We start from the raw sequence: 18,679 nt of genomic DNA on the forward strand, positions 1-18,679 counted from the left end.
TTCATTTATTGTTATAATTAAGACTTACAACAGTAGAAAAAAAATAAAACTTTTTCTGGTACCTTATTTTGAATAGAGAAATTCACAGTAAAGAAGCAAGTGGGCAAGAGAGCTTATTTTAGTTGAGAGCTAGATTAACCTTGGTGATGGTTGTTAAGGAACAATGAATCCAGTGAAAAGGCCTTTTTAAGGAAAACTTTTTCTTTTAAAATTATTAGGAGAGTGAATAAGTTTTTACTTATCGGCCACCTATCTCTTATTTATCTTTAAACAGCTTTATTCTGATATAATAATTCCTATAGCATGCAGTTGGACCATTTAAAGTGTACAATGAAATGGTTTTTGGTATATTTAGAGTTGTGCAACCATTACCACAATCACTTTGAGAACATTTTTATCAACTTAAAAAGAAATCATGTATTTTTTTTTACCTTTCACTGGCCCCCACTCCATTTCCTCCAGCCCTAGACAATCTCTAATCTACTTTCTGTCTCTTTAGATTTTATTATTCTAGGCACTTCACGTAAATGGAAATCACACAATCTGTGGTCTTTCACTTAGCACACTGGTTTTTAAGGTTCATTCGTGTTGTAGCATGTATCACTATTTCATTCCTTTTTATTGCCGATTAAGATTACATTGTATGGATGTACCTCATTTTGTTTGCACATTCATCAATTAATGGACATCTGAGTTGTTTCTACTTTTTGGCTATTATGAGTAATGCTGCTATGAACACTTGTATATAAGTTTTTGTGTGGGCATGTTTTCATTTTCTTGGGTATATATCTTTTGCTGGGTCATGTGGTAAGTCTGTGTTTACCATTTTCAGGAACTACCAAACTGTTTTGCAAAGTGGTTGCACTATTTTACTGGCCCAACAGCAGTGTTTGAGGATTTCAGTTTTTCCTCCTTTCCAACACTTGTTATAGCCATCCTAGTGAGCATAAAGTTGTGTCTCCTTATGGTTTTGATTTGTATTTTCTTAATGGCTAATGATTTTGAGCATCTTTTCATGTGATTTTTGGCCATTTGTATATCTTCTTTGGAGAAATGGCTATTCATATATTCCCATTTTTAAATTGGGTTGTCTTTTTTTTTTGCGGTACGCGGGCCTCTCACCGCTGCGGCTTCTTCCGTTGCGGAGCACAGGCTCCGGACGCACAGGCTTAGCGGCCATGGCTCACGGGCCCAGCCACTCCGCGGCACGTGGGATCCTCCCGGACCGGGGCACGAACCCGTGTCCCCTGCATCGGCAGGCGGACTCTCAACCACTGCGCCACCAGGGAAGCCCGGGTTGTCTTTTTATTATTTAGTTTTAAGAGTTTATTTAGAGTATTAGAGTCTCATAGGAAAGTGCTTAAATATCAGCTTGTTCTTTTAGCTTCAGAGTGTAGAGGAGTTTCTGCTATTTATTCTCTTGAATGTTGAGAGGATAATGAGGGCAATATGCTTGTCCTTTCCCATATTAGATCTGAATAAATCATTTCAGGATGGATGAGCAGAAAAAGAAAATCCATTTGAGAGTCTTTGGAAAACAGTTATTATAAAAGAAGCATCATTATAAGTATCCTGAAGATACTGTTAGGAATACTATAAGAAATAGAAGAAAAGTTTAGAAAATAATTGCCTTGTTTTTCAGTAACACATAAAACAGTTTGTTTCTTTAAAACTGTTAAATAGTGATGTGAAGAAAACAGTCCAAATTATGAAGATACTATGGAAATTTTAAAAAATATAATCACTGCATTAAAATGATCTAAATTGAGTATAGAAAGTAAAGTTTTGACAGTAAAGAAAATTGAATGAGTGATGTACAAAAATAATTTGAAAACAAAGACTGTAGAGGAAAAGGAGACAGATTAAAAGAATGAAGGACAAGTTATAAATATGGACTTTACATGTGTAGATTGTATTCTATGAATAATATGAATTTCCAGAGAATAAAACAGAAGAAGTGGATCAGAGGCAACACCCAAAGCTATAAATAAAGAAGAAAACATTTTTTTATCTAAACTTTGTTCTGATTCCAAAGTTAGAGCTCATAATTTGTTCCAGGGAAAATTAATGAAAAGAGATCTGCATATCTTCACACTATTTTTTTTTTTTTTAATTGCCCAAGCAGCGTGGCTTGTGGGATCTTAGTTCCCCCGACCAGGGATTAGACCCGGGCCCTCGGCAGTGAAAGTGCAGAGTCCTAACCACTGGACTGCCAGGGAATTCCCTCTTGGTGCTATTTTAAAATTGAATGAATCCTACATATATACAAGTAAAAAGCACAGATTACTATAATATTGAACTAAAATGTATATCAATTTGGCCTCAGACCTCGCCAATGTTAGAACATACTTGATACACCATCTGCCAACTGTAGAATTCTTTCTAGCCAAATATTCATTTGTGAAAGCAATAGTAACATTCTAGAAAATAGACCAACCATCATGATATCATTCCTGAAAAATATTATTCAAAGAAGTATCTCAGATTCGAAGGGTTAAATGACTAACCCAAGAAAGGAGACATGTGTCCAAAAAGGACTGATAATGAATTTTAAACCAGTTAAATATACCATAGATCAGTCTAATAATTAAAGCAAATATGATTATAATCCTGAGAGCAAATTTCCAACCCCCTCCCAAATAAAACCCCCAAAAAACACTTTTGCTTCAAATTTTGAAAGACATGTAATCTATAATGGGTAAGGAAATGGTTTATAACCACTGATTAAATTAGTGAAACAAAAATGGAGCTAGAGGAGACATAAAAGTACTGAACTCTTTATAATTGCATCAAAAAGAATAAAATACCTAGGAATAAACATACTTAAAGAGGTTAAAGACCTGTACTAGGAAAGCTATAAGACACTGATGAAAGAAATGGAAGACGACACAGATGGAAAGATATACCATGTTCATGGATTGGAAGAATTAATATTGCTGAAATGGCTATACCACCCAAAGCAGTCTACAGACTCAGTGCAATCCCTATCAAAATACTAAGGGCATTTTTCACAGGGCTAGAATGAATAATTCTAAAATTTGTATGGAAACACAAAAGACCCTGATTAGCAAAGGCAATCTTGAGAAAGAAGAACAGAGCTGGAGGGATCATGCTCCCTGACTTCAGACTGTACTACAAAGCTACAGTAACCAAAACAGTATGGTACTGGCACAAAAACAGACACGTAGATCAATGGAAGAGAATAGAGGGCCCAGAAATAAACCCACGAACATATGGTCAATTAATCTATGACTTTGTCATAGGAGGCAAGAATATACAATGGAGAAAAGAGAGTCTCTTTAATAATTGCTGCTGGGAAAACTGGACAGCTACATGTCAAAGAATGAAATTAGAACATTCTCTAATACCATATACAAAAATAAACTCAAAATGGATTAAAGACATAAATGTAAGACCAGAAATCATAAAGCTTCTCAGAAGAAAACATAGGCAAACACTCTTTGACATAAATAGTAGCAAAATTTTTTTGGATTTGTCTCCTAAAGCAAAGGAAAAAAAAGCAAAAATAAACAAACAGGACCCAATTAAACCTGAAAGCATTTGCATAGCAAAGGAAACCACCGACAAAAATGAAACGGCAACCTATAGAATGGGAGAAAATATTTGCAAATGATCTGATCAACAAGGGGTTAATATCCAAAATATATAAACAACTCATATAACTCAACGTCAAAAAAAAAAACCCAGTTGAAAAATGAGACAGAAGATCTGAATAGACAGTTTTCCAAAGAAGACATACAGATTATTAACAGGCACATGAAAAGATGTTCAACATTGTTTAATCATCAGAGAAATGCAAATTAAAATCACAATGAGATATCACCTCACACAGAGTCAGAATGGCTCTCATCAAAAGGAACACAAATAATAAAACAATTATACTCCAATAAAAATTAATTAAAAAAAAACACAAATAACAAATGTTGACGAGGATATGGAGAAAAGGGAACCCTAGTACCCAGTTGGTAGGAATGCAAATTGGTGCAGCCACCATGGAAAACAGTATGGAGTTTTCTCAAAAAACTAAAAATACAACTACCATATGACCCAGCAATTCCTCTCTTGGGTATTTACCTGTAAAAAGCTGAAAACACTAATTCAAAAAGATACGTGCACCCCAATGTTCATAGCAACATTCTTTACAATTGCCAAGATATGGAAGCGACCTAAGTGTCCATCAGCAGATGAATGGATAAAGAAGATGTGGTTTACATACAATGGAGTATTACTCAGCCATAAAAAGATGGAATTTTGCCATTTGTAACAACATTGATGAACTTGGAGGGTATTGTGCTAAGTGAAATAAGTCAGACAGAGAAAGACAAATACTATATGGTATTACTTATATGTGGACTATAAAAAGTAAAATAGACTAGTGAATATAACAAAAAAGAAACAGTCACAGATATACAGAAGAGTTGCAGATACAGATATGGAGAGAGGGAAAGGGAGACAAGAAGAGGGTAGTGGATTAAGAGGTACAGACTACCATGTATAAAATAAATAGGCTACAAGGATAATAATACAGGGAATATAGCCAATATTTTTTAATAACTATAAATGGAATATAACCTTTAAAATTGTGAATCATTGTGTTATACACCAACTATACCTCAGTAAAAAAGAAAAAGTCCAGACCTCTTCATTTGTTGTAATGGGAATCAAAAGTATAGTTTACTTTTTTACTTTGAGTGTTAGATAAGCATGAGTTTAAAAATGTGTTCTAGGACTTCCCTGGTGGCACAGTGGTTAAGAATCCGCCTGCCAATGCAGGGGACACGGGTTCGGGCCCTGGTCTGGGAAGATCCCACATGCCGCGGAGCAACTAAGCCCGTGCGCCACATCTACTGAGCCTGCGCTCTAGAGCCTGTGAGCCACAACTGCTGAGCCCACGTGCCACAACTACTGAAGTCCGCACGCCTAGAGCCCGTGCTCCAAAACAAAGAGAAAGCACCACAATGAGAAGCCCGTGCACCACAACGAAGAGTAGCCCCTGCTCACTGAAAATATAGAAAGTCCGCACGCATCAACGAAGACCCAGTGCAGCCAAAAATAAATAAATAAATTTATTTAAAAATAAAAGGTGGTTCTAAAAAGTGTTAGTTTGCTATAAATAGAATTTAAAATCTATCTATAATCTGTTATTGTGGAAGATGAATTTTAAAAGTCCAAATTAAAAAAAACAGTAGAAAAGCAAAGCCACAGGACTTAAAAAACAGAAATCTCCAAAAGTTTGATTGTGTCAAATAAAGCTTTATATTCCCATATTGTGTTAGTAATGATTCTTGGATTTACAAGTGATAGAAACTCATTGCAAACTAGCTTAAGCCCCAAAGTATTTATTGATTCATATAACTGAAGATGATAGGGTAGGAGACAATAGTGACATGATTGTATCCAGATTTTCTGCAGTATCATCAGGACTTTTGTTGGCGGCGGGGCGGGTATTGTACAATTTGTTAGATCTGGTGTTATGTAGAATTTAATTCTTCCCTCTTGTAGTTGGGCTTTCTTCTATGTCAGAGTTCTTCAACCTCTACACTTGACATTTTGTGCTGGATGATTCTGTGTGGTGGAAACCTATCCTGTGCACTATAGGTATTTAGTAGCATCCCTGGCCTCTACCTTCTAGATGCCATTAGCACCCCCCACTCCCCAGTTTTGACAACCAAAAATGTGCCAGACATTGCCACATATCCTCTGGGGGATAAAATTGTCCCTGATTCAGACCCGCTAATCTATATGGTAGAGAATATGCAGTCTCATACTCAGAACCTTAAAGTACTAAGGTTCCAATGGCAAGAGACAGTTTTCCTCACTGGCTCAAGTACAAAAAAAAAAAAATGCAGAAAAGAACCTTGACCCAGGTGGGAATTGTGCCCTTCCCTGAAACTATTTTCTAATTAGGTATCAGACTAGTTGGGTTTGTGTCATGTGTCTTCCCTGGTTCATGTACTTAAGGTATGGCATTTGTTACTAAGAGAAAGGAGTAGTGAAGAAATTCCAAAAGTAACAACGATGACATCTACTAACTAAAAGGGAAGAAAAGGACTTTCACACATACTTGAAGGAGAATAGTGAAAAATGGAGATTTTATTGTTGAGTCAATGGTAAAGAAAAGAAAGCTATGAATCCTCAAGATTAATTGCTGATAAAATTGAATTTGAGGTAAAAATGATTTAAAAGTGCTAAGAGAGTAATTATATTTTGATAGAAGTTATGATCATTAGCACTCATAAAAGTATTGCATCTTTATGCACTAATCAAAAGAGTATAAAAAAATAGAAAGCAAATTATTAACGAAGATGGAGAAAAGTTAACACATAAAATCAAAGTAGAACTTCTGCCTCTAGTAATGATGAACTAGATAATGAGGACAACTCTTCTTTAGAAGGCAATAAGAATAAAATATTCTACTTTAAGGACATTGGAGAGCTAATGAGGTAGGAAGGGATACTGGGCCAAGATCTGGCAGAAGATGGAAATCCAAAGATGCAAACCTAACATTTGAGGTTACTTTTCCCCAGCAGCTTTTGTGAATCCAGAAGAAGCAGTTAAGAGGCTGAGCAGTACTTTAGACAGCCTTGGTGAGCTAAGAGGACAAAAGATGGAGGTCAGGGCCCACCAGGTGTGGGGTATCTCTTAAACATGCTGCTTTTGGGGATGGAAACTTGAAGAGCTGCTTAGGAATAAGGTTGAACTGCAGGTAAATCAGCTCTGATATAGGTTGAAGCATAGCTTTGAGTCATTTGTGAGGGCCGGAAAAAAAATGTCAATCCCTGGATTAGTCTAGTACCCCCAGCCACATGTCAGAAGCAAATAAAAGTCTCTGTAGAATTTGTTTCTTAGGCTTCAAGATTTTTGCAGAAGGAGTTAATTAAATATGTTCAGCATACAATTCAAGATGACCAGCATTATAGGGAAACTAGACAACATGAATGAGAACCAGAGAGAAGCAATAAGAGAAACAGAGCCATCAGAGCTTCATTTATTGTAATTATTACTAGACAGACTTTATTTTTTATTTATTTACTTACTTAATAGACGTATAGTTGATTTACAATGTTGTGTTAGTTTCTGGTGTACAGCAAAGTGATTCAGTTATACATATATATATTCCTTTTCAGATTTTTTTCCATTGTAGTTTATTACAAGATATTGAGTATAGCTCTCTGTGCTATACAGTAGGACCTTGTTGTTTATCTATTTTATATATAGTAGTTTGTATGGACAGAGACTTTAAATAACAATGTTTATTATGTTCTTGGGGGATGAGAGACAAGTTTGAATATTTTAGTGGAGAACTGGAAATTATGAAAATTGAAGTAACATATTTGGAAAATAATTCAATAGAAATTCTCAAATGGAAATATGTAATAACTGAATTAAAAACTAAATAAATGGGCTTAATACAGTTTAGATCCTGAAGAAGACAGAACTCATGATCTTGGAAATATGTCAGGAGAAAATATCTACAATGAAAAAGGGAAAGAAATTTTTTAAAAATTAAAAATGGTAAGAGTAGTTCTATGTTAATTGAACCCCAGGAGAGAAGAGAGAGAATATGGGGCTAAAGCAATATTTGAGGAGACAGTTGCTGAGAATTTTCCAAAATTGATGAAAGACACCAATTCAGAGATTTAACAAGTCCAACCCAAGTAAAATAAAAAAAGGATTCCACATTGGAGTGAAATGGCTGAAAAAACAATCTTAAATGCAGCCAGAGAAGTCACATTACTTTAAAAGGATCAGTAGAAATTCCTACAGCTGACTTCTCAACAAAAAAGAAAACCATAAGACTACATAGAATACTGAAGAAAATAACAGCCAATCAAGAATTATATACCCTGTACAATATCCTCCGAAGTTGAATAAACATTTACAATCAAAAACCTAAGAGAATTCACTTATCAGACCACCACTAAAAGAAATACTGAAGGATGTGTTTCAGATAGAAGAAAAATGATTCTAATGGAAGGCTAGAGAGGTAGGAAGGAATGAAGAGCAACAAAAGTGGTAAGAAATCTTAAATGAATATTGATTCTATAAGGTACAAATAAAGACTCATGGCACTAGATAACAGCATATAAATCTGGATGGAGGGAATGAAGTTAGTGTTCTAAGGTCAATGACTTGCTCTCAAGAAGGGAATGTGCCATTTAACATTAGACTTTGATAAATCAAGGATGCATATTGTAAACTCTAGAGCTGTGCTGTCTAATAGAAAGCCAATGCAAGCCACATTTATAACTAAGTTTTTTAATAGCCACATAAAATAGAAGTAGGTGAAATTAATTTTAATACTACATTTTATTTAACCCAAAATATCCAAAACATTATTTTAACATGATGATCAATATAAAACATTATTGAGATATTTTACATTCTTGTTTTTCATACTAAGTCTTCAAAATCCCACTTATGGCACATCTCAGTTCAGACTAGCCACATTTCAAATACTCGGTAACCACATGTAGCTACCATATGGGACAGTGCATCTCTAGGATAACTACTAAAAGAATAGTAAAATAAAAAAAATATATACCTTCCATCCACAGATAAAAAACCAAAATGGAATAATGAAAATAATCAATTTAGAAGAAGGTAAGAAAGATGAGAAAAAGGAACATGGAACCAGCAGGACAAATAGAAAGCACAAAGCTGGATGGTAGATTTAAACTCCAATAATATCAGTAAGTATAACATATGAGGCTGGATTAAATGCTCTGGTTAAAAGACAAATATTAGCTTACTGTATGAAAAAACACCCAACTACATACAGTTGGAAACACATCTGAAATATAACAATATTGAAAGTGAGAGGAGTGAAAAATGTATTCCATGTAAATATCAATCAAAAAATTTGGAATAGTTATATTAACATCATAGTAGGTTTTAAAGCAGAAAACATCTGAGATAAAGAGAGGTGCTTCAAGATGAAAATCATTTGTTGAACTAGGAAAGTATGAGGATTTGATTTGTACTTAGTAACATAGCTGAAAATATATCAAGCAAAGTTGCTAGAAGTACAAGAAGACGTAGAAACCCCCAATTACAGTGGGATATTTTTAACATTCCTCTTTCTTTAACATGCTGACAAAAAACCAGTAAGGATATAAAAGATATGAACAACACAAACTGGATCTAGTAGGTTTATATGAAATGCTGTACCCAAAACCCTTAAGATACATGTTCTTTTCAAGGTTACAGAAAACATTTACAAAAATTGACCAAACTTGACCATAAAGCAACTCTCAACATGTTTCATTGAGATTATACTGAGTCTGTTCTCTGATCACAGTGTAAGTAAACTAGAAATTATTAATAAAAAGGTAAATATACTAGGAAATGGTAAAAAAATCAAACATTTAAGAATCTATTTCAAGAAATTAGAAAAAGAACAACTTAACTTGCTTTATTTCCCAAGTTGAGTCTGTTTTACCCAAATAACATAGAAGAAAAGAAGTAATAAAAGAGCAAGAATTATTGAATTAAAACAGACATTAAGTAGCAACATGCCAAAACTTTGTTCTTTAAAAAAGTGCATAAAATTAATAAACCTCAGACTGATCAAAGAAAAAACACAAGTAACAAATATGAAAAGTGGGGCATCTGCATAAATTTTAATGTCATTAAAAAATCATGGATATTGTGAACAAAATGTATGACAATAGGTGGCAATTTATATGACATGGACAGAATCCCTGAAAAATTTAATTTGTCAAAATGCACACAAAAAGGAATTAGAAAACATAAGTACTCTTGTTATTATTAAAGACAATGAATCCGTAATAAAAATGTTCACTCAAAGGAAACTCCAAGGCTAGATGGTTTTACAAGTGTATTCGTGTAAACATTTAGGAAAAATAACACCAAAAGTTTTACAATTACATTACTTAATTATGGAAACATTTGAGTTTGCAACCCTTGCCTAAGGTAATGCCTGTCGCGTTTTAGTGATCAGGTTTCTGTAACTATTTGATATTTTTAAGGTTTGTTTCTATAGTCAGAACTTTTTCTTATGCCTTCATTCACGAATGCTTATTGACTATTTTGAATGTTAGATGTGTATTGGAAGCATTTCATATACATAAATGAACAAAATATGTATCTAGTTATCCTGAGGTTAATGTCTAATGAAGGAGACAGATGTTTACACAAAAAATTTAAAGTACAGTTTAGTGTGAAAAGTGCTGCAATAAAAAGATGGGTATAGAGAGCTTTGGGAGCAGTGCAGAGGAACATCTGATTGTCTAGAGAAGACTTCAGTGAATAGGTGATGTTTGAGCTAAGCCCTAAAAGGTGAGTATTAACTTGCCAGGCAGATCGGGAAGGAATATTTAGGAAGGATTAATAAAATGTGTGAATATCGAGAACCTGGCTTATTGGAGAATTTATTGTATGCAGTTCAGGTGAAATACAGGGTAAAGAAGAAAATAGGAGAAGAAAGGAAGGTAAGGACATATCTCAAGAACCTTTTATGCCATGTTAAGGATAAAATATGGACCACTTCCAGCCTTTTAAGTGTAACATGGTCAAGTTTTTGTTTTAAAATTATTATTCCAATATAGAGAGGAGATTGAAATGGGGCAAAACTTGAGGCAGGGAGACTTGAAGGTTGTTGCAGTAGATATTCAGGTAAGGTGATGAGAACTTAAACTAGAAAAGAGGTGGGAATTAGGAATGATAATCCGAAGTAAAGGTTTTGGTTTTGGCATAGTGTTGAGCTTTTGTTTCTGGCATCAATTTGTCAACAAGTTTGTTTACTTTTTATGACTGCTTTTTGGTTTTGATAAATTGTCACAGAATGTGAATGCAAACTTATGAAAATAGTTCAATATTTAGAAAAGGTGGAAGATGATCTTATTCTAGACCAATAAAATTGGAAATTGATACTTATACATGTGGATTTCTTTTCTTTTTTTCTGGAGCTGATCAGAAACAAAATAAATGTTTAGATTAACAAGGTACTGTTTTTAGTAAAACAGAAAATGTGTATCTTCTACAGACCCACCTAGGATTTAGCATTTTGAGACAGAAGAAATTGTTTACCTTTGCAATATACTTTTTTTTTTAAGTTGAAGTATAATTGTCATACAACACTTTATTACTTTCAAGTGTATAACAATGATTTCATGTTTGTATATAGTGAAATGATTACCACAAGAAGTCTGGTTAATATCCATCAACATACATAATTCAAAATATTTTTTTTTTTCTTGTGATGAGAACTTCTAAGATCTACTCTTAGCAACTTTCTAACATGCAGTATAATAATAGTCATGCTGTATATTACATCCCTGTGGCATTTTTTTGACTGAAAGTTTGTACCTTTTGATTCTCTTCACCCATTTCGCCTACCCTCCCATTCTCCACCTTTGGCAACCACCAGTTCATTCTCAGTATATATATATATATATATATATATATATATTCATATATATTTAAAAGATTCCACATATAAATGAGATAATACAATATTTGTCTTTATCTGACTTATTTCACTGAGCATAATGCCCTCAGGGTCCATCTCTGTTGTTACAGATGGCAAGATGTTATTCTTTTTTTTATGACTGAATAATATTCCACTGTGTGTGTGTGTGTGTGTGTACACACACACACTGATTTTCTTTATCCATTCATCTGTTGATGGACACTTTGGTTGTTTCCATATCTTGGCTGTTGTAAATAACGCTGCAATGAACATGGGGGGTGCATATATTTTTTCTAGTTAGTGTTTTCATTTTATTTATTAAAACTTGAGGACTGGGATTGGGACTTATTGATATTTATGAGCAAGGATGAGTATATATATAGTAAGGTACTTAAATTGTGTGATGAATGAACAAAGATTGATATAACAGAGAAATTAGCAGCAAAGGAATCTGACATCTGTTTGGAGAAGAAATCCCAAAAGCAAAATGGAAACCTTTTACGGGAGGTGGGGGGGAAGAGGAGTAAGATACCTTGTGTTTAGAAAGCATGGCATCCTCTGACCCTCACTTTGCCACATAAGCAGGATCATTTTGTGGTCACATTATTTTGCTTAAAATTTGTCAGTGAAATTTCTGAAGGAGCTGAAACCACCTTAAAATAATTTTTCTGATGTTTCTACACTAATTTAATTTATTTTTGCTTTTGTTTTAGGAAACACTCCTTTACATCTTGCTGTGATGTTAGGAAATAAAGGTTAGTAAATATGTTCTTTTTTTGTTTAACTTCACTCATGTATAGTCAGTTTAAATATTTTAAGATGAGTTTTACGTTTTGAGTTTTAAAAAATTTGCCTGATTATTTGATGTGCTAATTGAGTTTAGGATTCAGTATATTAAAAAACACAAATACTTTCTCATTTTTCATAGCACTTTTTTCAAAGAATTAGTGGAAGTCTTATACTAATCTTTATGCCTTTTGAAGCTTTTTTTTTTTTTCTTGTTTGGTTATTTTATCAAGGAAGTATAATTTCAGGAGACTCTTGTTTCCAAATATTAAGTTTTATTAATTATTGTAATACTTTTAATATTCAAAGAGTTTTATAAGATTCTTTAATATGGACTATTTTATATATCTAAACTCATAAGTCTAGATTTTTTATGGTAGATGATAATAAAAAGTTAGTACTTATTTATTCTCCAAAAAGAAAAAAGGAAAGCAACAACTCATAGACAGGTGATTTAAAAGATCTACTTTTTAAGGCTATTCCTAGATGCAATAAGTCTTAGTTATCTGGATTCCCAGTAACCCTGGAAAGTGAGGATTCCAGATTGCTGATTGGCAACCTTTTGAGTGCTAGATTTTTAAATTTTGGATGTGTTTGATAAAAATCTTTGGAAAACATATACTCTTGAATTTTTAAACAGGCTAATTAATTTTTGTTAACACTTTTCTGATGATCTAGCTGTATCATTATGAACATCTATTATTGTTATATAGTGTGATGTGGCTGTTGCTGTAAACATTTGATCTGAATGTATGATGATCTGAAGGATGTTACTAGAACTTGCTTTGTTGAAAAAAAATTCTTTTGTTGGTTTGGTTTTATTAAGTTCTTGTGCTTAGGTGAAGCATATGATTTGTAGGAAATTTAATACTACATAAATTGGGGGCTCAAATCTTTATTTCTTTATTTAGTTATGTTATTTTTTTTCTCCTTCTTACAAGGAAGAGACTCAGTCAAGTAACCTTTTTTTTTTTTTTGCGGTACGCGGGCCTCTCCCGCTGCGGAGCACAGGCCCCGGACACGCAGGCCCAGCGGCCACGGCTCACGGGCCCAGCCGCTCCGCGGCACGCGGGACCCCCCCGGACCGGGGCACGAACCCGCGCCCCCTGCAGCAGCAGGCGGACTCCCAACCACTGCGCCACCAGGGAAGCCCAGTCAAGTAACTTTTAAGTAAAGAGAGATTCATTAAGGTGCTACATATTATAGAAATTCAAGCTATGGGGACTAGCTATGTCTCAGGAAGAGTAGTAACCAAGACAGTCTAGGAGATCAGCGATCCTTTCTCCCTTCCTCCCTCTCTGTCTCCCTCCTTCCCTCCTTCCCCCGCCCCCACCCCCACCCCCGCAACCTTCCTCCTTCCTTCCCTTCGGATATGTATATCCATCTATTTGTCCAACTATCAATCATCTATCATCTGTCTCTTATGGTGCATCTGCTGTTCTTTCTTTATATATATGTGTGTGTGTGTGTGTGTGTGTGTATATACATATATATATATATATATATATATAATATTCTCCCTTTTCTTGATTGACTTTTCTGTTTAGTGAAATTGACCATGACCCAAAATAACTGTTCTAGGTTCCTAAACCTTCAAGGCTTTGATTTCAGTGTTCTCCACCAAGTAGTTCAGTTTCTTAGGTTCCTGAATTTCTGAACAAAAAGTTTGATTGGTCTAGTTCATGTCGAGCCAAGTCACAGTGATGAGTGACTGGCAATCTCATGAATTGACTTTGGGATATATATTTACTCCTGTGAAGTTAGCTTTAGCTTGGCTGGCTTTGGGTGAGAGTTGGGAGTAGAAGAGGAAATCAGGAATACAGAGGAAGAATGTTTATCAGGAATATTGGCAGGGCAGACAATGATAGTCATCTTTAGTATAGATACCTTGGTGAAAAGATATCAGATATAGTTAGCTAAATTTGAGCAGTTGAAACTTATGCTTTCTTTCAAATAACATTCGATCAGAACTTTAGAAAATAACTGGAATGTATTCATTTACAATATGCTAGATGCTTTTTTTAGGGCTTTATGTATGTTTACTCATTTAACACAACAACCATGTGAGGAAGATACTATTATTATCCCTATTTTACAGATGAAAAAGTTAGCTCTGAGAAGTTAAGCAACTTTCCCAGGGTAAAGTAGCAGAGTTTTGACTTGAACTTGGAGTATCTTGTTCCAGAGCCTGGATTCCTGATTATTATGGTGAATTGCCTTGCTCTCTTTTCACTGTGAACCATTCAAAAAGGAAATGGTCTAAATCAAAGTTAGCTAACATGCATCGTGCTTCCCTCCTGTTTTTGTGGAAAATATAGTTAATTTGATGCCAAGTCTGATTGCTATTCTAAATTTAGCACTTTAATAGTAAATATGGATTTGCCAGGATTCGAATATGAAATTAAACATATCTACCATCCTAGGTCTAAGTGTTCTAATTTTCAGTAGCGGTATTGTTAGGTTTCATCATAGGATTGTATCAGCCTATCCAAAATGTGTTTCACAGAATTAGTTTCATTGGATATTGATAAGTTTTTAGAGGAAAATAGTGCTTCCAGGTCAAATTGATTCTGAAAATAGTGAGTTAAGTTTTAAGCAGTTTTGTTTATTGTGGACCTTCTTAGAACTTTTGATATGCTAATATTCATTGTGACCTTCTGAATTGGAGCCTTCTGTTGGATATAGAGTCATTGTTCCAATAGTTATTTGGTATTTTCTCTTTTTCACAAGTATCTTGAGAAACTAGAGTTCTGTGGAACATATTTTGGGAAAAACTTGGTTAGATGATTCAGGATCTGCAAATAATGTCAGTATTTGCTCTTCCTGAGTCTTTTTCATGTAGAGTAGGTACAGCCATTAATATACTGATCAATTTATAATTTTCCATTTACATTTTTCCAGTTGAATACTCTTTTTTGCTTTTTTTTTGACCTTTTAATATTTTTGATATTTGGTTGCATAGGAGTGAGATTGAAATATGTAGTGGAAGATAAAACATCTACCTTATACTTAATTCTGTAAAGCAATTTTACATTATACCATTGTTCAATCTGTGCCACTTTTATCTTCTCCTTTAGAGATATACTATGCCTTTAGTGACTTCACTGTTGAAGGGCACTTTCTGTTTGTATACTTGTTTGTAAACATAGTAAAAATTCCCAGGGTATTCAAATATTTGTTGACTGAATTAAAGAGAGATACCCTATGACCTATACACCTTTATTTACTTCTCTCAGTCATCTTAACCTACTGAATAACCTTATTTTTCACCATTGAAGTCTGATTTTTTCTGAATTTCTGAGTCTATTGACCATGTTTGCCATGTTGGCTGGCAAGTTTTTCAACTATGGATTTGAATTGAAATGGAGAAAAACATTATACTTAAAAGATTTCAGGAATCTTTAGGAGGTGAACTAGAAAACTAACCTTTAATTCTTATTCTTTTGGTTAGACATCAGAAAAAATTCTTCAAACCAGTTGCTGCAACTTTTAATTTATTATCAGTATTTTTTGGAACTGCAGTTTTCCATTTTTTTTCTGAAATAAGTCTAGAGTTAGTTTGATTTTTCATCTTCATAAGGGTCTCTCTGAATATTCTGTTTTGTTCCCAGTTGTCCTATTTATCCCATTCACTCTCTTTATATTTTGTCACCTGTATAGCTCTGGTATATTTATATGTGATTTCTGTTTATCATAATTTCATTTTGTTTAGACTCCTCAAGTCATAACTTCTTTGTGGCGCATTTGTGCATTTTTAAGCCTTACTGCCTGATTGTTAACTACCTTTTTTTCTTATTATTCATTGTTACAGTTGCTGAGAGAAGGCATTTGATTGTTCCAGTTTTTTTTTTTTTTTTTTTTAATGTATGAGACTAGGTCAGAGATCATGGCATATCTATGATTTTCTGGCTTTTCGTTAGTTGCTCATTTCTACATCAGTTGAGTTGTGATGTGAGCAAAAGGCCTGTGGCAAGGTCTGTGGCGTATGAGAAAACGGTTGACATCTTTAACGTATATATAAATCATACCAGTTCTATACCTTAGTTTATGCAATTGGTATATTGCTTTAGATACTGTTGTGCATCTTCCTTTTCAATATTTTTAAACTAATATTTTTTCTTTAATGATTTTTAGGTTATTAATACATGCTTGATGAAACAATTGAAATAATACAGTATAAAGATGTATATAAAAAGCATCATCTCTCCTACATTTTTTCTGATGTAATTAACATTAATAGCCTAGTGGGCATCCTTGCACACCTTCCTCCTTGTAATACAGGGGCTTAGTTTGTTTTTACTTAAGTTGAATCACTGCATCTAGTACTTTGCCATGTTTTTCCTTTCACTCAAAAGTTTATCATGAAATACAAAGTCTGTAGATATCTATCCATGTTCATGTTCCCCTACTTCTTTATTTATGCACACAAACACATATTTACATAAAACCCCCTGGTAGGTTTCTTTAGGAGAGTGTCCATTTTATTTATGTATGTATTTATTTATTTATTTATTTTTGATTCTTTTCTTTGGGGGGGGAGTATAATTGCCTTACAGTGTTGTGTTAGTTCCTGCTGTACAACAAAGTGAATCAGCTATACGTATACATATATCCCCATATCTCCTCCCTCTTGAGCCTCCCTCCCACCCCGCACCCCCCCAACCCCCACCGTCACACCCCTCTAGGTCATCACAGAGCACTGAGCTGAGCTCCCTGTGCTGTACAGCAGCTTCCTACTAGCTGTTTTACACATGGTAGTGTATATATGCCAATGCTACTCTCTCAATTCGTTCCACCCTCCCTTTCTCCCTCTGTGTCCACAAGTCTGTTCTCTACTTCTGCACCTCTTTTCCTGTTCTGCAAATAGGTTCATCAGTACCATTTTTCTAGATTCCATATATATGCGCTAATATACGATATTTGTTTCTCTCTTTCTGACTTACTTCACTCTGTATGACAGACTCTAGGTTTATCCACATCACTACAAATGACCCAATTCCATTCCTTTTTATGGCTGAGTAATATTCCATTGTATATATGTGCCACATCTTCTTTATCCATTCATCTGTCGATGGACATTTAGGTTGCTGCCATGTCCTGGCTATTGTAGATAGTGCTGCAGTGAACATTGGGGTGCATGTGTCTTTTTGAATTATGGTTTTCTCAGGGTATATGCCCAGTAGTGGGTTTGCTGGGTCATATGGTAGTTCTATTTTTAGTTTTTTAAGGAACCTCCATACTGTTCTCCATAGTGGCTGTATCAATTTACATTCCCACCAACAGTGCAAAGGGGCTCCCTTTTCTCCACACCCTCTCCAGCATTTATGGTTTGTAGATTTTTTGATGATGGCCATTCTGACCGGTGTGAGGTGATACCTCATTGTGGTTTTGATTTGCATTTCTCTAATAATTACTGATGTTAATTTTTTCATGTGTTTTTTGGCCATCTGTATGTCTTCTTTGGAGAAATGTCTATTTAGGTCTTCTAGAGGGTCCATTTTATTTATTTATATATTAAAAAAATTCTTTTTAGGTGGTCTCTCTATCATCTTCTCTCCTTATTAACCCCCTTCTCCCATTAAACATGGTAATCCGTGTTAACAGCCTGCTAGGTATTCTTCCATACTGTTCTCCATGCTTATTATTATATACAAATATGTGTGTATGTATCTAAACACACATTCATATGTGTAGTTTTTATTTATTCCTTTATAAAAACTTGATCATAATATACTTCTCCATTGAGCAGATATATGATTTAGCAGTGCAATGTAGACATTTCTTTCAGTCTATTGGGATGACTTAAATTCATTCTTGTTTTTAATATTTGTCTTTTTTATTCATTTTTTTCTTTCAATGCTTTATTATGAATAATTTCAGATATACAGATAAACTGAATGATTATCACTATGAGCATTCAAATACTCTCTACCTAGCTTCAATAATTGTTCACATTTTATCATTTGCTGTATTTTTCTCTTTATCTTAGTGTTTTATATGTGTGTATATATATATATATATTTTTTTTTTACTATTTTTGCTGTAACATTTGAAAACTAGATGTAAGCATCATGACATTTTACCACCAAATACTTCAGCATGCATCTCTAAGAATAAGGACATTGTCTATCATGACCAAAATATCATTATCACACCTAAGAAAGATAATAATGTTGTTATAATATCTGATATCCAATCCATATTTAAATTTCTCCAGTTGTTCGAAAAATGTCTTTTATCAGTGTTTTATATTGAATCAAGATCTGATTGGGATTCATTCATTACATTTGGTTGTTTGTTTCAGATAATCTAGAAAAGTTTGCCCACCTTTTTTCCCCCTTCCTTTGTACCTGACTTTTTGAAGTGTCTTCCCCAGTTAATTTGTAGAATGTCTCCCATCTCAGTTTTGCCTGATTATTTTCTCATAATGTTATTTAA

The 18,679-nt window shown here is 34.1% G+C and overlaps 1 protein-coding gene across 1 annotated transcript in view; it reads left to right on the plus strand.

Moving 5' to 3' along the window:
- ANKRD13C (ankyrin repeat domain 13C) overlaps positions 1 to 18,679 on the plus strand; it is an 85,481-nt gene that overhangs the window by 12,493 nt on the left and 54,309 nt on the right. The window contains exon 2 of the mRNA XM_030865939.3: positions 12,169 to 12,210. Coding sequence (XP_030721799.1) covers positions 12,169 to 12,210 — 42 coding nt within the window. The remainder of the gene's footprint in view (positions 1 to 12,168; positions 12,211 to 18,679) is intronic.

The sequence above is a fragment of the Globicephala melas genome, chromosome 1 (genome assembly GCF_963455315.2).
Source record: "Globicephala melas chromosome 1, mGloMel1.2, whole genome shotgun sequence".
Lineage (NCBI taxonomy): Eukaryota > Metazoa > Chordata > Mammalia > Artiodactyla > Delphinidae > Globicephala > Globicephala melas.